This window comes from Lucilia cuprina, chromosome 3 (genome assembly GCF_022045245.1).
Source record: "Lucilia cuprina isolate Lc7/37 chromosome 3, ASM2204524v1, whole genome shotgun sequence".
NCBI lineage: Eukaryota > Metazoa > Arthropoda > Insecta > Diptera > Calliphoridae > Lucilia > Lucilia cuprina.
The window spans coordinates 25,642,380-25,668,108 of NC_060951.1; the positions used below are offsets into that span (position 1 = coordinate 25,642,380).

Here is a 25,729-nt window from a genome sequence, read left to right on the forward strand (position 1 = left end):
TAACAATAATTTGACTTAAAAGATAATGTCTGCCCCCCCCCCCCTCAAAAAAAAGAGACAAATTTTTAAAGAAATTAAGAGGACAACAAATGTTAATGAATGACTTTTGTTTTTTTTTAACAATAATTAAATTTGAATTTGTTAGTGTGTAAAGGATTTTACAATTGCTATATTTTCATTATTTACTGTGGAAAAATGTTTATTTCGTTTTTATGCAAAATATTTGCTTATTTTTTTTTTTTAATTTTATAACTCAGTTGTTTTTTGTTTAAATAAACTTATTCTTTACTATGTAAAAGCTTAAAAAACAAAAAACACTTGAGAAAACCAATGTAACGATAAAACGAAATTACTTAAATAAATATTATTAAATAAAATATATTAATAATAACAAAATTCGAGTAAATACATACTAATAATATGTTAAAACTTTAAGTCAATAAATAATTTAAATACATGCATAACTATATAAAATAATAAAAAAGTTAACATTGCTCTATATATATATTATACAAACATATATATAAATGTAATTATTATATACATACAACAAAAAAAGTAAAAAAAACAAATTGTAATAGTTAATAATAATTATTAATATAACTGCAAAAAAAAAACTCTAAAGGAAACTGTTGTTAAGGTGAAAACTATGAAAATTAAAAACAAAATCTTAATAATGTACGCTCTAGGTATTCATTTTACTAATAAATTCTTTTTAGTTTATAAAGGTTTATAAAAACGCATTCAAAAGAAAATATTATTTTAAAATATTAACTTTTTTTTCATTTAATTTTTGGTAAAAACTTAAAAGATATAATAATAATAATAAAACACAAGTATTTTTATAGCTCTTTTGTAGCCATCTAAAGGAATGATATAAATAAATAATAAAATTATTTAACAAAAAAATTATTATTATTGTAATAATAAAAAATACATACAATAATTATGGTGTATTAATTAATTAATTAAAAGTCTGTGTATTATAAATATGTTTCGAGCGGAAATTTGTTGAAAATATCAAAATTGATTTACTAAATGTTTATAAATGAAAATTTATTAATGTTAAAATTGTTGTACATAAATGTTGTTGATACATACAAACAAACAAACACAATCAATACATATATACAATGAAGATTCTTTTAACTGGAAACAAATTGCTAAATAAATATGAACAAACAAAAAAATCAAAAAATTTCTATTGAATTGGTTAATAATTGGTCAAAAGATTGGAATATATATATTTATTAAATGGTAATAGAATATTGCTGAAATATGATTGGTATACAATCATTATTAGGAGACTATGTTAATAACAGCAGAAAGAAATACGATTATTTTCAACTTTTCACTTCTGAAATGGTTCAACTCGTTGACTAGTATTGGTTCAACTCGTTAACTAATATTTGTCAGTTTCTAAGCTAAACTTCCAGTTAGCTAATAATGGTGTTGTTATATTAAGGTCCAAGAAATTGACTACTTTTACAGGATAAGTCCATAAACCCATTGGGCCAGAGCAACTTAAGGTTTCTGCGACCAAAATTCATGCGGTAACCAGAAACCGTAGTAATGATGGTGTCTCTATGAATCTGAACGATATTCTGCTTCTATATTCACTGCATTTTCTTTAATTTCGCAGCGATTTTCCAACATGGTTGAGTGTGTTGGAGTCTACTCTAAAACATGCTCAATTTATCACAGTGAGTCTTTGTGACCAATGAAATAAGTTTTATCAATTAAAATGATCCTTGTTTCGGACTACCAACTACGTCCCCTAGGTGCTGTTGACGAATCGAGAAAAACATCTCAGAAGTGACGACATATATGGTTTTTCCTTTGGCGCGGTTAGATTAAGCTTGCTCATGGCACCTGTCCTTCCCCAACTGGGCTACTATGGCAAGAGATTAGAGAGTTCGAGTACTCACCGACGTTTTAGATACACAATGGGGCGGTGGTGAGTCGTTACTCTTTGCTTACCCAGGGGTTGAAAAAGATCAACGTGAAATATTCCGTCAAGTCAGGTGTTCACGTAAAGCACTTCGACTTCATGTAAACGAATTACGATTCATATACACGGTGAACCTTCCTGACATGTATTGGAGGAGCAACCAACAGTGTTATGTTAATGTTGATATAATTCCTCCGGTGACATGCCAGTAGAACTCTGAGGATATATATCCAAGGGGTATCACTCATCGAAGCAGACACCATTGAATCTGTCTAAGCGGTGGAAGACTCTATCAATTCCTACCATGATAGTTTTATACTGGGAGGTTGTCTCCCACCCGTTGCAAATGAGGAACGATACCTACTACGTCGCACTCTAGTGTTGTTGACACAACTTAGATCGGGATGGTCGGACTGGTCGATAATAAGCCTTTTCGACATAGCCGATAGATGATGCCTTGGATAACCAGAGCGAACAAGAAGAGCAGTGGGGATTTGCTGCTACCAGAACAACAATATAACACTATATTTTATTACTGATCGGCCAATTGTTTTTTGGATTTATTTTTCCATGCCCCAGTTCGGTTTTAGCTGTTTCAAGGTCTGAATAGATACGGAGAAGATGGGTTAACGTCTCATTTTTATTCTCATTTAGCATTGGTCACCAAATTTGCAGAGACTAGGATACCCAGTTGTAGTCTATGAAGATTAAGGAAATAGGTAGTTGTGTAGTTAGTGCTAGGGTTGACAGCCCTACGTAGAACCGGCTGTCGGAGAATAAGGGAAATAGGTAGTTCTGCATGGGTCTATATGAGGGCACAACGAGCAAGTGTACTCACTCGACTAACGTTGAGGGATATCCAAGAATATATCAGAGCAGTATTTGTATACAAAGTTGCGATGACTCCTCCGTTAACATCCCAGTAGGAACTGTTTAGTCAACATGACATTATGTTCCTTGACTGGGAGGACGTTCGTTTCTTCGTGTAGGTGGTACTTCTCGTGTAGGTAACATTGCTTTGAATATTGCTTCACTGCAACTGCTGTCGCCTTTTAATTCAGATTAGGAGACACATTGCTGATATGGCTTTAGTTGATTTTGTGATGATAGTTTACTATCAAGAATAACTCCTAATAATTTTGCACAGTAGGAGTACAAATACAAAATCCGTTAATCATTTTTCGTAGTTTTATAATAAAGTTTAGTTTATTAATGTTAAAACTACATTTAGTTGGAGATTGTAGAAATGCCCTCAGGGACATTATGAGACTGTTTGTCATTAGATTGCTAGATTAGGTTCAAACCCTGATATAGATGACAGGGAAAGGATGGTATAATTTATCACTATAATAGGTTGATATTCGAAAGAATACGCGACATCACTAAACAGTCCTGGAATAGTAGATTGGATTGCAAAATATCAAAGGACATGTGGCCAAAACTTGATATTGGTGCTACCAAAATACTTGTAGGACTGGATAGCAGTCTAAGGGCTCTAATAGGGATTCTAACTGGGCACGGCTCAGTTAGAACCTTTGTCAGTAAGTGGGACAGTAGTGTACCGGACTATTGCAGGTTTTGCGAAGATGAGGAGGTAGTAAAGACGATCGAGCATATCATTTGCCAATGTCCTAGAGTACAGAACCTCATGCTAAATGGCTAGGGAATAGGTTCCATTACGAATTGGGGGAAATTGCGGGACTTAACCCTCGCAGTCTAATAGATTTTATCAAGGGAATTAGTAAACTCTTTGACTAGGCTTTATAGGGGAATATGGATTTCCTTTATTATATATAAAGGAAATATATATTATATGTAGTTATCTGTATTTTCATTCTTGTATTGTGGTAGTGTTTTGGCTTTTCTGTTTTCTGAATCTTCACTTTCTTGAAGGAAATCACAATGGACCTTATGGTATCCGAGTGGTCATACATCGTTTCTACGGTGTATAACACTACCTTACTTAACTTAGTTTAGATTTAATTAAATTTTGTAAATGTCCATAAACTTATCGTCGTCAACTGCATAAATAAAATATTTTTTGATAAAAGCAAATTTGAAATATTGAATTTTTATTTAAAAAAAATAAAATACAATTATATCACACTACAATATATTGATAAAACTTCATTCACAGCTTTAAAAGATTTTGTATTAAAACGATATTTCGATTTTAATTATGTGGCTGTTTTGTATAGATAATTCAAATTTCACATTTTATTTATAAATTTTTCATAGAACCACCATTTCACGATATTGTATGTACAAAAAAGTTGTTTTTCTACAATTTATTTGCTAAATACTTTCCAAAAGTATTATAACAGTTTTGTATTTAGTTTTTACAAATTCATTATTTTTAAAAATTCAATGTTTAATTTTTTGTATAAATTTATGTATAATTTGCTTGGTTTAATGAATTCATTTTTTGTAACTTTTAAGGGATTTTTTGTAAAAATTTTATATATTTCCTTCATTTATTATATTCATTTTATAGTTTTTTTATTTTTGCAATAATATTTGTTGCAGTTGTTTGTATAATAATTAAATAAAACGTCTATTTAGACCTGATCTGTAAATCGAAACTTTACAATCTATTCATTTTTTTTAAAGAAAGTTGTTGCTTTGCAAAGCGAAAACTCATCGCAACTAATATTAGGAATTTTAAAAATTCTAGTTTAAAATACAAAAGATTTACAAAAAATTAGGTCATTTTAGAAAGAAATTTAAAATGGTTAAACAAATTTCATGTTTGGAAATGCAAAACAAAACTAATAAAATTAAAAGAAATCATCTAAAAAATATTGAAAAGGAAAACAGTTTTTACATATTCATTAACTTGCTATTTTTAATTGATAAAAGTTTAAATAAAATCCTTTAAATTATGTACTTCATTACAAAAAATAATAATAAATTAAAAAATAAATAACAATAAAGTTTTGCTAATTAAACAAAACATTAATAAAAAAATCTTAAACAAATAACAAAACATAGCAAGTTAATGAACATTCAAGTTAATAATTAATTATTAACTGCGTAAACTTAACAAAAAAAAAAACTGTAGAAAAGGAAACAATTAACCCTTTTTTGGGTACTTACTTTTATTGCGTTTATTCTTGCGACAAGGATAATTCAATTTGCCAATTGTTATGGTGTTGTTTAGGTTATCCGTGGTCACTACACGACCCGAGCATATAATCGAATTTTGATTTGTTAAATTATTTTGATTACTATTATTAGGAGTTTTAGGCACTTTTGTTATATCATTAGATAATTTAGATACATTTTTGTGATTATTATTTGAATTTTCTTCAATATTTGGTTTCTTAATTGGCTTTAAACTATTACACTTATCTTTATTATTGTCTAAGGTTTTAGCTTTACTTTCACTGTTCGCTACGGCTGCTGCAGCAGCTAATTTAAAATGCCAAGACATTTCAACTTCGATATCGGCTTGTGTGGGATCACCCATTAACATTTCCAAATTTACAGTTATATCATTAAGATTAGTACCATCTTTTGGTATGAATTCTATACCACCGTAATATAAAGAACCAGAATTGATGGCTAATGATTGATCGAAAAATAATATGGTTTGTAACCAATTGGTACGTGGTGACCAGGGATCCGTACTAAATCCCAAAGGGGTATGAGATTTTGTAAAATATACATGAAAATAAAGAGCTATACCGTCCATATGTCCTGTCTTTTGTATGGGCAACATAAATTTACTGCGAAATTTGAGATCATCTTGAGTAGCTGTATTGAGATTTAATGATTTAATGGGAAATTGTTTACTCATAACCTGTAAAGACAGAAAAGTAAAGAATTAGTGATTAAAAAACTAACTAATCTGAAGCAATAGGACAATTCCCTATTTGTAAATATTTTTTGCTCACCTGATCTGGTCGAATACTTTGATAGCGTGGTTCAATTAAAGCCACCTCACGCAAACATCTCATATTGAAACCATACACATTTGACCACCAATTGATGTTACCATTTTTATGTTTAGTATCCTCCAAAGCCACCATATACAATTTACCTTGATCGGGAAATATTAAACCACCTGGCTTTCTCAACCACTTATCACGAGCATAAATAACAGAATCACAAATCGCTTGATACAGCAAAGCATATCCCATCCAATCACAAACTATAATATCCACCTCCTTTACCGGCAAATCTATTTCTTCTATTTTACCCTTAATGACTTCAATCACACCCTCGAACCCATTGGCCTGTACAATTTGACGAGTGTAATAGACAACATTTGAAGGATCTACAGCAAAAACTTTCGCAGCACCAGCCTTGGCGGCAAACAGGGCGAAAATGCCGGTGCCACAGCCAATGTTCAAAACACATTTTCCTTTAAACAAATGTTTATTGTGCAGTATGGCCGCCTTGAAATTGTCAATACGTACGGTGTCCTTAAGCATTTGATTCATCATTTCGACATGGGCATTATAATCTAAATGAAAATCTCTTGAAGTCATTGTCTCCACTGGTGTGGGGGTGGAAGCGGTATAGGTTGTATCACTGCCTCCATGGCCAGAATCATTTTTATCACTTTGCACAGGTGGTTTTTTAACGTTTTGGGTCTTCTTTTTGGAGTTTTCATTAGAATTCATGATGAGAATGCAGTGGAGAGGTAATAGTTTAATGGATGTGTTTTTAATTGTCGACAGGAAGATTCTTTTTAAATTTGTTTTATTGAAAAGTATTGCCAAGTTAAAAAAATAAAAACGGTTAATTTGACAATGGAAAAGAGAGGCTTTTCAAAGAGGATTTCGTTTAATACTTTCAAGATGAATAAACAAATAAATAAATAAAATATCTTTGTTTTTCTTAATGTAAATGATTTTCGATCCTCGTAAAACTTGGGGAAAAGATTTGTTTTTAATTTTTAAGAATTTTTTATCCATCCCTGCATAATTTCTCACACAACTTTTGTGATTGCTCTGTTTTGTTGTTACCCCATGTCTATATTAGACAAATATTTCTTATCACAGAACTTGACAAAACGTCGGCAGAAAAATCTTCAGTTTTTTGTTTATGTTAAACAAAATGCTGATTTTATCATGACAACACATAGAAAAGTTTCCTGAAGTAATGCTATATTTTCAGGAACAGTGAAAAATTTAATGCAAATTTTGTATATTAACACTAATTTCACCTAAACTTATGGTAAAAATTTATTTTAATTGCACAAACACAGAATTCTATGCAAATTTTACAATACAATGAAGTTTTTTTTTTTTTGACATAACGACGCTATACGCCAATAAATGCTGTCTATACCTGCTAATTGTTTATCACGATAACAATTTGACGTATAGCATAATAAATATTTGTCTAATCAAGGAGTTATAAACAATATATTTGCTTCCAAAATCCACTTTCTGATCTCTCGGATTCCCTTTTTTATTTAAAATCGTTGAAAATTTGAAAATTAAACTTAGTTGAAAACATAGCCGGCTTACAGTCGTTTTTAAGACGCCGTCGATATATTTAGTGCCAGTTGCCGCCGTCGTTAATTTTTGTCGTCGCTGGGCTCGTTTCGAGTATTTTTTTTCTCAAATTTTACTTCGTTCTTCAGTTTATCAAAAATGGCGAAAGTCGGTGCTCGTTCAATCGGAATTTTAACAGTTTTTCTAGTTATTTACAATATAAATCTATGTGCAACAAATCCACAATATGAAAGTAAGTGTATAAATAATAAAACAAATACCTGTAATAAATTCAATAAATTGTGTTCGAAAGACTTCGTAGAAATAAAAAAATTTAAATAAAACTTAAAGATTTTATATGTGAAACATTTCCATTTGGTGTTATTGGACTTTAGTTTTTTTCTTAATATCTATTGTTGACTTTGTTTCTTTAATTAAATTTCAACTTAATTAACAACTTCATTATCAACATCGTCATCAACCAGTTATGCTCTTCCTCTTCTTCGTATATGTTGATTTTTTTGACGTTTTTATAAACAAAAAGAAAAAATTAAAAAAAAAATAATAAATTAACAAAAAAAAAATTTGTGGAGGTTTTTAACAATTTACCAAATAAATAATAAATAATTAGTGAATATTAAAATAGCAACAAAAAAATTAAAACGCAGCAATAACGAAAACAAAAAATGCCAACAAATGAAAATATTTTACCGTATAAAAAAATAACGAATATAAAACGTAAAATGTAAAACGAAAATCGAAAATATAAAAGCAAAATTAAACAACAAAAATGTAATTTAAGCAGACGGGTCATTGACGAAATTCTTTCGATGGTAGTGTAGTCTATTTTATTATTTGTCGAGTTATGTAGGGGTATTTTCTTCTTTATATAAAACTACTGGTATTTAGCTGCTTTCGTGTGTCAAGTAATGTTAATAAAAACTAATTGAAATTATTATATCGTCACTGTTTATTTTGTTTTCTATATTTTTTCTTTAGAAACAACAAAAATTGAATGATTTGACAGTCGGTGTTTTTTTTATTTTGCTGCTGTATTGTTGTTTTTAATCTGTGATAATTCTTTAGAGAGTTGTAAAGAATGCATTTAAAATAGTGTTGTAAAGTGTTTGCATTTTTTATATAGATTTATTCCCTTATTTACAAACAAAATTTTTAATTTTTTAAACGGTTTATATATTAGATTTTGTACGGAAATTTTGTTTTATAAACATTTTATAAAATAAAAATGTTGTTTGTGAATAAAGGGGTTAATATAAAATCATTTGTTTTACCTAATTTTTTTTTAATAATATTGCTCGATAACCCAGCAAAATCTAAGTAATGGGTTGTAGTTCCATAACCACTTACTTTTCAATGACTATATACTTGCCTTTTGCATCTCTATGAAGTACTTGAGTAATAACTTTCTTTTAATCTGATATCAAAGTACTTTATTTTCCGCTTTGTCATTTTTTTTGCATATTTTATTTAATTGCGTGTTATGAATAAATGAAGGAAAATGAGGTGCACTGTTTACTTTTTATTATTAAAAACAGAATTACTTACTCAACAACTTCTTTGTAAGTAAAATATACTTCTTTAGCAGCCAATTTGTGAGCAAGGGAGAATTACTTGCCTCCTTTATTAGCATTTTAACACATTATGCTATACGCACAATTGGGACGAACGACGAATTTTTCGGAACGAATTTTTGTCGTCAGATATAGAACACACTAAAGTATACGCACAATCAATGCGTATGACGAAATTCATCATTCGTAACGATCTGTGCGATAGGTTTATTTCTATTTCTTACGCAGACGAACGACGAATTAATTGGGGAAAATTGTTTTACAATATTATGTTCGAATATTCGAAATTATATTCGAAAATTCGAAGTTATGTTCGAAAAAATTTTTATGCTCTTAAAATAATTTCTGGGTCATAAGAACTAAAAATAAAATTTTCGAAAATTCGAACTTAAGTTCGAAAATTTTTTTAAGCCATTAAAACCAGTTCTGTTGGCCCAACTTGTCTGAAATTTGCCGTCTAGAGTACATTCGATGACAATAATATGTTGAAATATTTAAAATTAAGTTCGAATATTCGAAATAATGTTCGAAAAAATGTTGAAGCTGTTAAAATAATCTCAAAATTGGGGATATTCTCGAAAATATAATTTTAGTTGTTTTTGAAGACAATTTTAGTTCTTTTCGAGGCCTATTTCTCACATTTTCTAATTTCGAAATAATATTCGAATAAATTTTAAAGCTGTTAAAATTATCTCAAAATCGTGGAGATTCACAAAAATATAATTTTTGTTCCTTTTTCTTACTTTTTTTAATTTCGAACAAACAAATTTTGAAACGAATTCGCAGTACGAATAATTTGATTGTGTTCCATTTGACGAATTTACGCAACGAATTGTTGTCGACTAGTTCGTCGTGCTATACGAAATTCGTCGTTCGTCCCAATTGTGCGTATATCATTACTTTTCAATGTAAGTTTTTTCTGGGAGAGAATTACTTGGTTAATTAGAAGTAACCAATCGTAGTCTTAAAATGTCTTAACCAAACGAGTTCAGCAATAGACTTGTCCCATGTACGTGTGTTTTAAATGATAAAACTTAAGGGAAATATTAAATATTTACAGTCAATACCTTTTTAAATTCAGGTTTTTAATTTTCTAACTCTTGTTTCAAATCTAATAAAGTAACGTTATAGATTTCAATAATTTGAAAGTAAAAGTAATCTGACAAACAAATATTTTAACTCAGAGGCTAAGTGTTAAGTAATTCTGAATCCTAATCTGAAATTAATGTACCTATTATATGAAAATGGATATTAAGTTTGATAAAACCATGTTTTGTCCATATTTGTGGTATTAGAGCGTGAAGACATTTTTTATTATAACGTTTTTATATGGCTTGAAAATCGAATATTTCGACTCCAAAAAAAGGCTTAAACTCTGTTATAACTTTTTTCTACATCGAGTCATCTATCTTAACTTATAGCTTAAAACTATAGTTTACGTCAAAATTTGTTATCATTTTTTCAGGAATGTACAACAACATTTTTTCAAAAAAAGTTTGAAATTATTTTAAAAAATTTTGTATTTACTTAGATATCGTACAATGCAATTTTTATACAATTTTATTGACCCGTTTATCTATCAAACCTAAAAATAAGAATAATACAGTCAAAGTCAATTATAAAATTGTAACAAGAGCTTAAACCTAATGTTTGGCTTTAAGCCAAAATTCATTTGCAATATTTAACAAATAATTTTCTGCTATGAAATTTTTTAGAACTACTCGATAGTAATGGCCCCAGAAAAAGAAAAAAAAAAAAAACTAGAAAACTAGTAATATTCAAGTGTTCATCCTTAAACGACTTTCTCAAGTGTTTAAGTGTTAGAGATTTATTCATAAAAATACAACAGCAAATCATAACTAAAAGAAATACTAAATATACAAACCGATTACATAGAGATACACTATGCTTGGAATATTTAAACACTTGTAATATAAAACAATTTGTAACACTCGCCATGAACACAAGATCAACTAAAGTCTCAGTCGTGGAAGTGCACTAGTACTATTACATTTGTTGTTTGTACGACTGGTACTTGTATAGTACTTGCTAGTGCCATAACCAAATGCTGTATGAGACAGAAAGTTTTTTTTAGTTTGGTGCGGTTTTGTTTTATTTTTATTTATTTGTTTCTATAACATTTAATGGATGGATGCTTGACCAGATGGATAGACAGAGGCGGTTGGTCGAACAGACAGACAGACATATAGATTTATAGAGAGAAAAGACCGACAAGCAGATATATATATGATTAACTAGCCGTACTGGTACTAGCTGGCTAAGTTATAATGTGTATTACTAGTTGATTTCCTTACTGCTGCTGTAGTGGTTGTAATGGTACTCATACTTGTGTACTACTACAGTATTTCAAGCAATGAATGTTTTTAGTTAGTTCGGTTGGTTTATTTAGTTGGATGATATAGTCAACAACAACACTACCATTAAGCTGCTAGAACACTACTACTACTACTGCTGCTGCTGCTTTTACTGCCTACTATCAACAGCAATATTGTGCACTTACATTGCTGGTTATTGCTGGCGGTGGCAGTCATGGCGGTAGTGATGATGTTGTTGATGACGAACGATGAATGATGATGACAATAAACACAATCATATGCAATAAGGAAAAAATGTCAGTGTTTTAAAATAATGTTTAAGCTAAAAATAAAAAAAAAATAATATGAATAAATGCTTAAGAATTGGTAATTACTACTTAAGTTAAAAAAAAGATATAAACATTCCTTGTCAATTAAGTTGTAATCATTAAATTCCAAAATAATTCATAAAACACATCAAAAGTATTTCAATAAAGCTGTCCCTAGGCAGATATTCATTGGCTATTCTTGAACTTGGAACTTGTTCTTAGACGTGGTACATTTTGTTCAGTCTCAGATCTGGGAGAAACGTACGAACGACATTTCTGCATCTGCCAGATATTCTTCACGTTTAGTTTGTCAATCCTGAGTATGCTTATACGTCTTTATACCCTACAACACTTTAGTGGGGAGGGTATATTGGGTTTGTGCTGATGTTTGTAACATACACAAATATTCGTCCTATACCCACTTTAAAATATACCAATCGGCTTAGAATCATTTTCTGAGTCGATGAAGCTATACCCGTCCGTCCGTCTGGTTGGCTTGCTGTCCATGTAAACCTTGTGCGCAAGGTACAGGCCGCAGTTTTCAAGATAATTGGATGAAATTTGGCACACACGCTTCTTTTGGCCCAAGGACGCCAAGGAAGCCTTTTGACAATGGTTAAAATCGGTCCCCTATTTCGACTAGCCCCCATACAACCGTACCCCCCAAATAGGGCCTTTTGGCTTATAATCTGTTATATTAACAAAAGTCGACAAAACATAGTTTTATAGAACTTTAAATGACACTACCGATTTTTGTAATGATCGGGCTTCATTTGACCCTATCCCCCATACAAACTCCCCTTCAGAAAATGACTTAAAGGTCAAAATTCACTTACAAACACCAATAACACTTTTAAATTCTACATAAATAATATTGAAGAAGACTTACGTCCCCCTACCAACATTTTTAAGGATAGGGCCATATTTTACCCTACTCCCCTTTGAGCCCTCTTAAAAAATCTCTTTTATTCCGAAATAAAGTTAAAAAAACAAACCAAATGCTTTATTTTTTTTTATTAATCCCCATTTTTAACATACATACTGACTGGTGTAGGGTATCATATGGCCGGCTACGCCTGACTATACATTCATACTTGTTTTAAGCATTATTTTCTGTCTGGGAACATCCAACTACTCACTTAAAAGAGCTGGATGCGTCAATGTGATATAATTATATAAAGGAAGAAAAAAACACATACGAATTCTCACTCTGAAGAAACATCAGAATTCTCATTGGTTAAAAGTATGTTGAAGGAACTGTTGCTTCTCTCGGCTAAAGTTAGGTAGCTCGATAGCTGGAGCAGAACACATATTTGTAGCAAATTATTTGCAAACAACTTAAACTTATCCTAAAACCAAACGCTACTTTGAAGGATAGTTGCTGTGATGGACAGAAAATTCCATTACCATAAATCTGATAAACAATTGAAACTAGATTCCCACTGGGTATTTCAAAAGTGCACATCTAAGTGCATGAATCCTCCGGAATCAAACAACCTGGTCTATTATTAGTTCTGGAAGAACATCCAGTTACAGCCGACCTGTTGCAACAACAGTCCTCCTGTCAAAACGTTAACATTGTTTTTAAACACATAATTATTAAACAAACTAAATACATTCCTTATTCTCAATCAACCAAAATAAGACACAATCCCTTGTAAGTTCTGTAATTAAAAACCACGAAATGTGTTTCATATGTGGTGGAAAAAATTATTGAATAAGAAAAATTGAATATTGTTTACATTAAATTCAAACAAAACACTGTCATCCAAATGAATGGGCATAGTTAGTAACCAACCCATTTGGATGCATGTGCAAGCAGTCCGTCTGTCCATCATATTAAATAATTCCAATAACTTGTATGCATCAGCACTATTTGTGCAAGTAATAACATCAGCAACAGCATTCATGCTCATCTATTGGAACGAATCATAATGGAGAAGCATCTCTGTAAGAGCTAATGGCCTTATGAACAGAACGAAAAAACAAAGGGGTTTCATCAACAACTATTTAAAATAAAATATTTTTTTATATGTTTGTTCATATAAGAATAATTTAAATAAAATTGCGTCTTTATATCAAAAACAACAAAAACAACAACAAATGAGAAAAATAAAACAAATTAAATAAGAAATTGTTAAGTGGCTTAAATTAAAATTTTTATGCACGTTCGAGAATAATTGAAGACTCAAAAACAACAACAACAACAATATCAACAATATAATTTACTAACTCGGTAAATGGAACATCTACTATAATATTGCTGTTGTTGTTGTTGCTGCTGCTGCTGTTCTCACTGTTTTTGTCTCTGATGATGAAATGTGTACGTTAGAGAGCGAGTGCTTCGTCATTGTAGATGTGTGTCAATTGAGAAATTTGATACACGATATCAAACATTAACAAGATATTTGTATATTTATTTAGAAAATACTGGTTAATTAGTTTTTAAGCGGAGTGTTGTAGAGCGAAGAAGAACTCTGTCGAAGTATGCTTCATAAATGTAATATTATACACCTGTACAAATCATTAATTTGTAAAATAACATTTTAAACACAGGGTTTTTTAAAAAAATCATATTTTTTCTAAGATTTGGATTTTATATTTATTATTTTAAAAATTTCTAGAGAAATAGAATTGAATACGATATGTAGGTTTATTGTTTTATAGATCCAAATGAGTCGCTTTCAAATAACTGTAACAGAACTAGTTCTTTGTTTCTGAGGTTTGAGAAAGACACTTGTCATAGAACAAATTCATTTAAATATGTTTTTAATAACACAACTTTTTAAAGTACCCTTTTCTGGTAATTAGCTCTAGACAAAAATTGTACCAAATTGAATCAAAGCAAAAAATTGAAATTTATACAAAATATTTAATGCAATTACTTGAAATTATTTTTATTAAAACTGCACAATTATGGTTATACATTATAATGCGAGGTTTGTTTGAAAAGCAACTTTGCCCAGCAAAAAAAGAACATCTAAAGAAGCAAAAAAGTAGAATTTAACGTTGAGAGGTGATGATTTTAACGCAGGCTTGTTTTTGGAAGTACTTCGTTTTATTTTTGCTGGGTTATTATTGAACATAAATTTGAAATGTTATCTAAATTATCAAATGTTTTTTTCAGTTCATTTGATTCTTAAGTAATTTAAATTAAATTTGGTTAAAATCACTCTTGATTGCAGAATGTTATTCATATACAAACAGGGTGTTCAATTGATTTTGCGGTTTGGGCTGAAGCAGCTTTAGTTTTTCGTTTCTTATATTCGGCCGCCTGACTAGTCTGGGTAATAGTCGCATTCGATTCTTCACGGCCTATTATCAATGCCGTGTGAGTAGGGTTCCCGAAAATTATGAAGCCCCTGACCGGGTACGCGGGGCATGCTTCTTCCTTATCTTCCATGTATTGTCTGTGTGGATGGGTTGCATTTTCAACCAAATGCCAGGTGAGGTTTAAGTAGCGTCCCCACTTGGGAAACAGCCGCAGCCCACCAGCCTCCACCCTATATGAGAAACAGACGCTGGTGGAGTCGGACGGACTTACACAATTAAGAGTATGGCTAAATATTTAGCCAGCTGGACATGCTTTCCAAAACCACCCCTCTTACTGAGGGGAAAATGGTCGTGTAGAGTGCCTGATAGCCGCCCCATAGAGAAAAACAGACGCAATCAAACATGGGGGAGGGTTGTTCTTAGTATCGTGCTCAATGTGGACCCTTCTAAATTGGGGAACCCTACCAGGAATAGCCAACTTAAGTTGGCCGTTCCCTCCAGCATGACTAACCGCCGCAGAGCCATAATAGTTCAAATATTGTCATTCCAAAAACAGCTTTTTCCCCACAAAAAAACTATTGGCCATAGTCGAACTGTTACAACTACAACAGCAACAAATTTTATAAACAAATTTTCACATTGTAAGGGCGGGTTTCTTACTCCTCAGTTAAACTAGGCTTAACTTGCTGTTAGATTAAACTCGGAACAAATTTAGGCGGACTTTAACCGATGATTGTGTTTTTCAGTTTTGTATTTAAGCTCAGTTAACTTTGTTAGTATTGCCAACTTTTTACTCAAAAAAATAAACAATGAACAGCTGTTTTTTGCAAACAATACTTTTGTAAAATGGAAAATTTTGGAAAAATGTTAAATAAACATTTAAAACAATAATAAATAAAACAAAACAAATCAGAAAATTGCAATTTACTTAAAATATTAAGTTTTTGTTCTTCCGAAATCATTGTTTTTGTTAATTGTGTTTTCTCACTTATAAATTGAGTTTATTTGGCCAATTGAACTCAGTTAAACTAAGAGCGGGTTTTTGAGTTGGCAATCAAATGCCAATTAATAGTCAGATTAGTTAATCTAAAAATAAATTGATTCTGATGTTAATTTGATGTTTTTGAGTAAAAGATTAAACTTCACTTATTACCATACAAAGCAACAGAAAACCTCACTGTTTACACTTTTGCGTTTCTTGCTCAAGTTTAAACCAATTGCATTGGGCGCTTAAACTATCAAACAAAATTAACTAATTAAGTACTCAAAAACAACTTTCGTGGATTAATTTTAATTTAATCCCTAATCCTTCGCCTATAGATTGTCCCTAAGATAATAAGTAACTTTACTGATAACTGAAAAACACGAAACATATATTAAACCAAGTTTAACCAAAGAATGAAGATTATCTTTATCAGAAAAACTCGCCCTAAATAAGGCAAATAACGAAAGTTTTAAAATTTTACACCAAAAACTAAGTTCCGATTTATATTTAGTTCAGCTCAAACCTTTAGTTATGTGTTCCTTAGTCCCTGGGGTTTGACCATTTTGTAAATTTTTTTTAGACCATGTAATTTTTATGTCAAAAGTCTTTAGTTTTATATACGTATATAAAATATATTTTGAACTAATTTATAAGGTCATATAGCTAAATTTTACGCAAATTACACAAAAGTACATATACTATATGTATAATCGCTGAAAATGACAATAATACAAATTTCACTTTTTTTCAAATACTTTTACAACAAACAATATTTGCAAACTACTATTGATTTATTATTTGTACCAGAAGTGACTAATTAATAACAAGGTTTACCTAAAGTGACACAATTGTATGACAAAGAGGTCAATTTTTATTATATGTAAGTTTCCTCTTTTATATTTTCTAAACATTTTCTATTTCTAACGGTAATAATAAAAAACAAAATAAACCTTAACCTTTACAGTAAGAATAGGTTTTTATGTGTTTCCGCTTATTTATTAATGAAACCAATTATTTGTTATTAAAATAAGTGTGTTTTTATTATTGATTGATTTGAAATTCGATTGCAGCTCCTATTATGTGTATTAATTAAAAATATATAAATTTACTTTTGAATATTATTTTTGTTTGGAAATTTCAAAATTTCAACTTTTTCGATTTTATGGTATACGCACAATTGGGACGAACGACGAATTTCGTATAGCACGACGAACTAGTCGACAACAATTCGTTGCGGAAATTCGTCAAATGGAACACAATCAAATTATTCGTACTGCGAATTCGTTTCAAAATTTTTTTGTTCAAAATTGGAAGAAGTAAGAAAAAGGAACAAAAATTATATTTTTGTGAATCTCAATGATTTTGAGATAATTTTAACAGTTTTAAATTTATTTGAATATTATTTCGAAATTAGAAAATGTAAGAAATTGACCTCGAAAAGAACTAAAATTGGGCTCGAAAAGAACTAAAATTATATTTTCATGAATATCCCCAATTTTGAGATTATTTTAACAGCTTCAACATTTTTTCGAATTTTCGAACTAAATTTTAAATATTTCAACATATTATTGTAGTGTCATCGAATGTACTCTAGACTGCCAAATTTCAGACAATTTAGGCCACCAGAACTGGTTATAATGGCTTTAAAAAATTTTCGAACTTAAGTTCGAATTTTAGAAAATTTTATTTTTAGTTCTTATGACCCAGATTAAGAGCATAAAATTTTTTTCGGACATAACTTCGAATTTTCGAATATAATTTCGAATATTCGAACATAATATTGTATTGTCATTAGCTGTACTCACAACCGCAAAATTTCAGAAAATTCGTCGTTCGTCTGCGTAAGAAATAGAAATAAACCTATCGCACAGTTCGTTACGTATGAGGAATTTCGTCATACGCATTGATTGTACGTATTTTCATGTACTTTAGTGTGTTCTATATCTGACGACAAAAATTCGTTCCGAAAAATTCGTCGTTCGTCCCAATTGTGCGTATAGCATTATTTTATTAAAGTTTTAGTTTCAAAGATTTATTTTAATACATATCTAAAGCAGAATGATATAAAAACATATGTTTTATAACATATTGAAATTTTCTAGTTAATCTTATATCTCTTCCCTTTTTTAATAGCACTGTCAAACTTTTTTATTATTATTACAAACTTTAATTAACTTAAAGTACTACTACTCTGATCTTTCTGTTCTTGTCATTACAAAAATAATGTAGTAAATTTATTTATTCATTATTATTTTTTTACACATAGTTTTTATACTTAAATTATATGGGTAGATACTACTGAACTCTTATCAATGCAATTCTTTGTTTTGTTTTCATTTTAATTTATTTTTAATAGAAAAAAAATCTACTTATAGACAGACATTTTATTTATGAGTTTCTTAACATTATTCATAGATAAAAAAACTTAGTTGAGTAAATGCAATTTGTGTAAGTATAGAATAAATAATAAATTATATGTAGTTTTCTTTAAATAAGAAAACGGTACCTTCTTCCCCTTCTTGATTGTTAGTTAATACTTAAATTGTATTTTTATTTTTGTATTTAAATTTATTATTAAATTTTTTAAAAAATTTCTAACTGTTGTAATAACGCAAAATGCGTTGATACTCTTCAGTTTTGATTATTTTAATATTAATTGTCTACTTTTACAACAAAATCAATTGTAATCGAATGTTGTATTTGTTTTGTTACTTCCTCTTAGCTAAATTATTCACTAGATGTTTTTTCGTTGTTGTTGTTTTCATAAACCTATTTTGTTAACATAGTAGGGTGTTCAATTGTTATGTTTTTTTTTTTTTGCTATATACATTTGTAGTTCAGAATCTTGTCAATAGTCTAGACTATAGTTCTGCCTATTGTTTATAGTCTAAAGTAAAGTCTTGTCTATATTCTGGAATAAATCATTGTCTATACTCTGCAGTATAAACTGGACTATAATTCTGATTATATTCTAAACTATAGTTTTGCCTATAGTCTGGATCGTCTATAATCTAGATGGAAATTTCTTTGTTTTCATTACAGTCTAAACTATAATCATTTCTATAACAGAATGATCGGCGGCGGCGGCGCAACCCTTTTAGGTCGGCGGTGATGGCTTATTATAGAAAATATCGGCGGTGGCTAAATTGTCGGCTCAATTTAATTTTTTCTTCAGAAATTGACCTTATAATCGTTTATTATATTGAAAAATCTTTGTATAATAGTCTGTTATATAGAAACCTGTTTAATATTATCACAATATTGTGTGGCAACTATTTTCCATTTACAATAAGAATTTAAAATAGTTGCAACTCCGTTTAAATTGGTGATTTTTTTCTGAAATTTAACCTACGGCTACGTTTAAGCCGGCTTAGCTTTTGAGCCGAAAGAAGTCGGCGGCGGCGTGCCTTTCAAAATATTACCGTCGGCCAGTCACCGCATTATTTTAAATTTGAAAAATATATTTTTCCATAAAAATTTTTTAATCGACTACCCTAATATTATATACACTTTTTTTGACAAATGTAAACAAAAGTTTTTAGTAATAAAAAATTGTTTATAACGGTGTACAAGTGTTTACCTGACACTTAAAGAAAAACTACACACGTAAATGTTCAAAATAAAACGGTATCGAACTATAGTATTTGAATAAATCCGTTTTTGACAGTAAATTTTAATGTTTAATTATTGTAATTATAATTAACTCAGAAATAATTCTAACAATTAAAATTGGCCCTGCATACTAGGTCGGGTTACATAATCTTTAGAAGCTACTACTAAACACGGTAAAACAACTTCTAAATGGTTTTGATTAGGCCTTTTTAAATGGGATCACTAATTTGAGTTGATAAGCTTCTCGATGATCTTTATTAACCCTTCCTAAACTAGAACATTATTATTTATATGTATTTTTTAAATTTTACATTTGAGAAAAGTAACATTTGCAAAAAACAGCTGTTCATTGTTTATGTTTTTGACTAAAAAGTTGGCAATACTAACAAAGTTAACTGATCGCAATTCCGTAACTGAAAACACAATCATCGGTACAAGTCCGCCTTAAATTGTTCCGAATTTAACTTATCACCAAGTTAAGCATAGTTTAAAAGAGTGGAAAGAAACCCGCCTTAAATAGTATTGATTAGGCCTTCTTAAATAAGAACACACTAATTCGCGTTGATCTTCTTCTTGATGATCTTTATTAGGTCTTACTAAACTAGAACACTAAGGCCGGATTTCTTACTCCTCAGTTAAACTAGGCTTAACTTGCTGTTAGATTAAACTCGGAACAAATTTAGGCGGAATTTAACCGATGTTTGTGTTTTTCAGTTTTAGATTTAAGCTCAGTTAACTTTGTTAGTATTGCCAACTTTTCACTTAAAAACTTAAACAATGGACAGCTGTTTTTTGCAAACAATACTTTTGTAAAATGGAAAATTTTGCAAAAATATTAAATAAATATTAAAAAAAATAATAAATAAAACAACATAAATAAAAATTGTAATTTACTTAAAATATTAAGTTTTTGTTCTTCCGAAATTATTGTTTTTGTTTATTGTGTTTTCTCACTTATAACTTCAGTTTAATTGGCCAATTACACTCAGTTAAACTAAGATAATAAGAAAATTACTGATAACTGAAAAACACAAAACATATATTAAACCAGGTTTAACCAAAGAATGAAGATTATCTTTATCAGAAAAACTCGCCCTAAGTGAGTTGGTGATCGTAATTGTTTCAAGAGTTTTGTCATGTTCAAATGTTTGTCCGTACTCCGACCTTTTAATTCAAACGCCTTTACCTCTGACTCTGCATCTGCAGTATTTCTTTTTCCTGATGTCTTTTTAATGCCTTGGGTCTGAATTTACAAGATCGAATTACACGTTCAGAAGCTTAAAAATTAAAATGAGCAAGCCCTTTTTTGGTGAACACATAGTCCGATTTTAAGCTAGTTTATCTAGTCAATATGTAGTTAGCCATCATGCTTAAGACTAATTGAAATACGACTATTTTAATTTCATTAGCTGCAATTCAAGATCACGATTCGCAAAAACTCATGGCATTGCTTTCACATATTTTTCTTTGTGTACTTGCAGACCAATAGCAAATCCCTGATAAATCCATATCTATCATTGCCACATACTATTACTACATACAACATTTGTTTTGTTTATTTTGTTTTTCTGTAAACCAACCATGCATTCAATTATTTGTTTAGATTTTGTAAAAAAAAAAAAAACATTTTATTTAAATAGAGTAAAAATGTTGTTTGTTTTTAATGCACTAGCATGGACAAAACCGATTGTTCTTGTTATAACATTACAACGTCTATAAATCATAAATAACATGTTGAAAATTGTTATAGGCCAGGTTAATAAACTTTAAATAACTATGTAAATCCTTACAAAGAAGCCAAATTTTGGAAATTCCCCAGCAATTTCTTTAGGGTTGGTTCTATTATATATTAGGGAGCAAGGAATTTTTTTTGTAGCAAAATGTCGTAAGTTTTAAAAAATGTATACTTTAGTTGTAATTTACAACTGTTTAATATTATTTCAACCGGTAAATTACAATAATACAGTCATTCATTATACTGTCGGCATTCACCCATTAAAAATGTAAAACCGCGGTAGCAACCGAAATATCTACTCAGTTTTGTTTCGTAAAAGTTTAATATCTAAACAATTGCGTTTTATTTTATGTTTAGTTACATAGATACATAGTACATATATATGTATGTATGTATTTTTTTCTTTAATCGTTGTGGTCATTGTGTAAATAAATTTACAAAAAGTAATAAATAAATACAAACATTATTTTCTTCTTCTGTCTACATATTACAATATTTTCTTGTTTATATTATTACTGTTGTTTTCCTTACAATTTTCAGTTTTATTTTTCATTTATTATTTCTATTTGTTTTTTTGTTTATTTGGTTTCTTTCTATAGTCTTTGTAGTGTGTCTTAAGTCGTCTTCTAGGTCGCCATCGACCTCAAAGACCAAAAAGACCTCATCAACACGTTTGTTATACTAGTTCAGTTTTAGCGTTATAATTTTATACTTTTATGTACAAATAGTTTTTATTTTTTCATCATAGATCGATACAAATGAATTGTAATGTTAAATATGTTTTGAAATATGTAACACTTTTGAAATGTTTGTAAACAATGAGTCCATTGATTGAATCATTCCTATTCTGTATTTCAATTTGTATTGAAATTTTCTCTGTTGGGCAATTTTGGTATTCTGAATTTCAAACAACTTTTTTGCGATCGCAGCGTAACTTAATAGGAAAATTAAATCGAAGCACAAAATTTGATCATAATGTACTACTCTCACAAATGTTCTTAATCCAAAGAGCAAGAAAACTTGCTTTCCTTATCGCTAATATATCGTGTTAAACAACTTTGAATCATCTGTTACTATCATCAGTGAAGATTTTTGCAAACATTTCTCCACATATGATTTGTGCAAAAGATCTTAACTATTTGATCTAGATTCACTAATTCATACTTTAATGTTGTAAATTTCATTCTATTTCAGCCTCGAAAAATTTTTAGAAACGTTCTTTATGTGAAGAAATTCATAGGCATCGATCGAAAGGATTACAGATTACTATGTCATCAATGAATCGATTACGATTCAACTTACAGATTCGATATGAGCTCAGCAGTCTAGTGGCCGCATTGAACACAATCTTTTATTTCCTCTATTTGATGATCATCATTAATTGATAAAGATCATGTGAAACGATTGTTTTTAATTGTAAGCGATTGCTTAAGCAGAAACAGCTTGACATTAGTACCCGAGATATAAAGAACTCGAGCATTCGATGGCGCTAAATGCTAAAAGGGTGTCCAGTTCTTTGAATGTGTCAATGAAAAGTATTTTAAAAATACATTCGAGGAGTTTGATTATTGTAAATACATTAATTTAGTCATTTTACGATTCAAAGCTCATTTGTTTTTTAAAAACATGACAGAAATCTCAATATTTTCTGATTTTTTACATGGATTTACGATTGCCGAGTTTGTGAGCAAAATGTCTTGACTCTGAATAAGAATGTAGGACATTAGTTCTCTATTCATCTTAGGGCGGGTTTCTTACTAATCAGTTAATCTAGGCTTAACTTGCTGTTAGATTAAACTCGGAACAAATTTAGACGGACTTTAACCGATAATTGTGTTTTTCAGTTTTAAATTTAAGCTCAGTATTGCCAAGTTTTCACTCAAAAACATAAACAATGAACAACTGTTTTTTGCAAACAATACTTTTGTAAAATGGAAAATTTTGGAAAAATGTGAAATAAACATTTAAAACAATAATTAATAAAACAAAACAAATCAGAAAATTGCAATTTACTTAAAATATTATGTTTTTGTTCTTCCGAAATCATTGTTTTATTGTTTTTGTTAATTGTGTTTTCTCACTTATAACTTGAGTTTAATTAACCAATTACACTCAGTTAAACTAAGATAATAAGTAACTTTACTGATAACTGAAAAACACGAAACATATGTTAAACCAGGTTTAACCAAAGAATGAAGATTATCTTTATCAGAAAAGCTCGTCCTTATTCGACATCTAAGCTTAACTGGATAACATTCTCAGAATAATATAACACAGATATGGGTTCCACGTTTAATTGCCTTCCCCTAGAAGCAACGTATAAATACTAAGGGCGGATTTTTTACTACTTGGTTAAACTTCGCTTAACATGCTGCTAAATTAAACTCGGGACAAATTTGGTCGGACTTTAACCAATGGTTGTGTTTTTCAGTTATGAATTTAAGTTTAACTATGTTAGTAATGCCAAATTTTCAGTGAAAAACATAAACAATAAACAGCTGTTTGTGCAAATATAAATATTACTTTTATAAAATTTTAGAAAATATTAAAATAAACGTTTTAAACAATAATAATATTGATAAAACAAATCAGAAAATTACTATTTTCATAAAATATTAGGGTTTTCTTCATCCGGATTCATTATTTTATTGTTTTTGTTGATTATATTATCTCACTTAGTTAAACTAAGATAATAAGATTACTGATTACTAAAAAACTTAAAATATATATTAAACCAGGTTTAACCAAATAATGAAGATTATCTTTATCAGAAAAACCCGCCCAAAGAGACTTCTTTATTCAATTTAGCAGAGTAGCTTTGGTCTTAAAAAATGTAGTGTATAATAAATTCGCATACTAACCGATATTCCCCTATCTTCATTACATTCAAACTTATATATTTTCACTAGATTTCAAGTTGTTTATGAGCAAATAAAAAATTTTTTTTTTTTTTACAAATCTTTTGCAGTTTATTTGAAAATAAACTTTATATACTTTTTTATGTGACCTAAAGTACTTTAAAAATTTGTTTTTGTTTTTAAATAGTTAAACTGCAACTACGAAAAGGAAAAGTGAGGCGTACAGAGATTAAAAAAAATCGATTTAATGAGTTTCAAAACGTTTTGTGGTCTATTCAACTAAGTGTCCTATATTTATCTAACATAGTGTATGGTTTTGTGGTCAGGTCAATGAGGCCTACAGAGTATAAAGAATTTTGTGTTATTAGAAAAATAACATTGTTTAGTTTGTTGTTAAGTATTTAATTGCAAATATAAAACGAGTTTTCAATCTGACAATTCAAATTAAAATGCTATTTACAAATATGTACTTATTTAATTATTTGTGAAAAATAAATAATTGTTTTTATTTTTAACATTCTTAAAAGGAAAAGAAAATGTTACATTTATACAAAAATGACATACTCAACAAAAATCTTGATTACCAAGTAAGTGATTAATTTCCATTATTTAACACTTACCACGCTCACTTACAAATATGTAGTCGTATAAGTACTTACCACGAAAACTTGCTTATAATGAGTTGAAAACAAAATATAAAGAATAAAAGATACTTACATATAAAGTTATTTGTAAGTAATTAATAGGCTCCTTCTTAGTAATGCAGATGGTATGTATTTGTCATTGAAAAGTAATAATACCTATGATTTTCCTGTTTATATTTAGGTGCACTCTAGTTTGTTTGTCTTTAAGTAAAGATTAGGTTAACAACACTAAATCAATATTTATTTATTAATCAAAGCCTGGTGCCATTTAATGATGGCTCTGGGATTTAATATTTTTTTGTATTAAAATTATACTAATTCATATATTTCTATGTATATAAATTATTATCACATACTAAATATGTTTCCTTTTATCATCAATCAATCATCAAGAATAATCAAGATTTTTTGTCTATATCAAATGACTGGAATATTTATATGGCAAACAAAAACAATGTTCTGATAAGATAAAGTTAAATAAACAAAAAAATACATACGCTGTTTAAAGGTTTATATGTATATACAAATAAATTTCTAATTATAACCACAAGTAATTAGTAATTAGTAGCTATAGAAGCAAAGAAAGCTATCTACATTTTCGTATTGTTTGTTTAGTGAATTATACTACAAATTACATCTGATAACATTTATTGACTGATCAGTGATCACCAAATGTGTTTTAGGTGAAATTCCTTTAAAGATTGTTGAAATCTACGGATATCCCATGGATTTGGCGCACTTTTGCTATGATCTCTATATATCAAAACAAGTAGGAAAGTATAGTCGGGCATGGCCGACCATATAATACACTACACCATGAGTATATTTTCAAAATTTTTACTTTTTATTTTTTTTTATAAAGAAACTTTTATGTTGAATATTGCCATAATTCCAAAATATTTAAGCAATTTATTGATAAAAAACTAAAATTTCTAAATGAGGCTTTATATAGGTCAAATATGGAACGATCCTCGGTAAATTTGGGAAA

The 25,729-nt window shown here is 29.4% G+C and overlaps 2 protein-coding genes and 1 long non-coding RNA gene across 6 annotated transcripts in view; 2 read left to right on the forward strand and 1 right to left on the reverse strand.

Annotated features, from left to right (window-relative positions):
• Window positions 1-4,006: 4,006 nt before the first annotated feature.
• LOC111679256 (protein arginine N-methyltransferase 1-B-like) lies at window positions 4,007-6,877 on the reverse strand. Its single transcript, XM_023440792.2, has 2 exons — window positions 5,848-6,877; window positions 4,007-5,753 (listed from the first exon to the last, which is right to left on the reverse strand). The coding sequence occupies exons 1-2, from the start codon at window positions 6,577-6,579 to the stop codon at window positions 5,025-5,027; spliced, it is 1,461 nt and encodes a 486-aa protein (XP_023296560.2). The 5' UTR covers window positions 6,580-6,877; the 3' UTR covers window positions 4,007-5,024.
• Window positions 6,878-7,515: 638 nt separating this feature from the next.
• The window catches only part of LOC111679248 (plexin domain-containing protein 2), a 43,510-nt gene continuing 25,296 nt past the window's right edge, over window positions 7,516-25,729 (forward strand). For all 4 annotated transcript variants that reach the window (XM_046946461.1, XM_023440780.2, XM_046946462.1 and 1 more), the window contains exon 1: window positions 7,516-7,651. In XM_046946461.1, coding sequence (XP_046802417.1) covers window positions 7,558-7,651 — 94 coding nt within the window. In that variant the 5' untranslated portion in view covers window positions 7,516-7,557. The remainder of the gene's footprint in view (window positions 7,652-25,729) is intronic.
• LOC124418832 lies at window positions 7,667-8,927 on the forward strand. The gene is made up of 2 exons (XR_006940250.1): window positions 7,667-8,324; window positions 8,398-8,927. It is a non-coding gene; the product is annotated as an uncharacterized LOC124418832 (long non-coding RNA).

What these genes read in the sequence shown, in the direction of transcription:
- LOC111679256 (XM_023440792.2), bottom strand. Translation starts at nt 6,579, where the DNA reads ATGAATTCTAATGAAAACTCCAAAAAGAAGACCCAAAACGTTAAAAAA. An exon ending in AAAGTATTCGACCAGATCAG is followed by an intron (nt 5,754 to 5,847) that starts GTGAGCAAAAAA and finishes CTGTCTTTACAG; the next exon opens with GTTATGAGTAAACAATTTCC.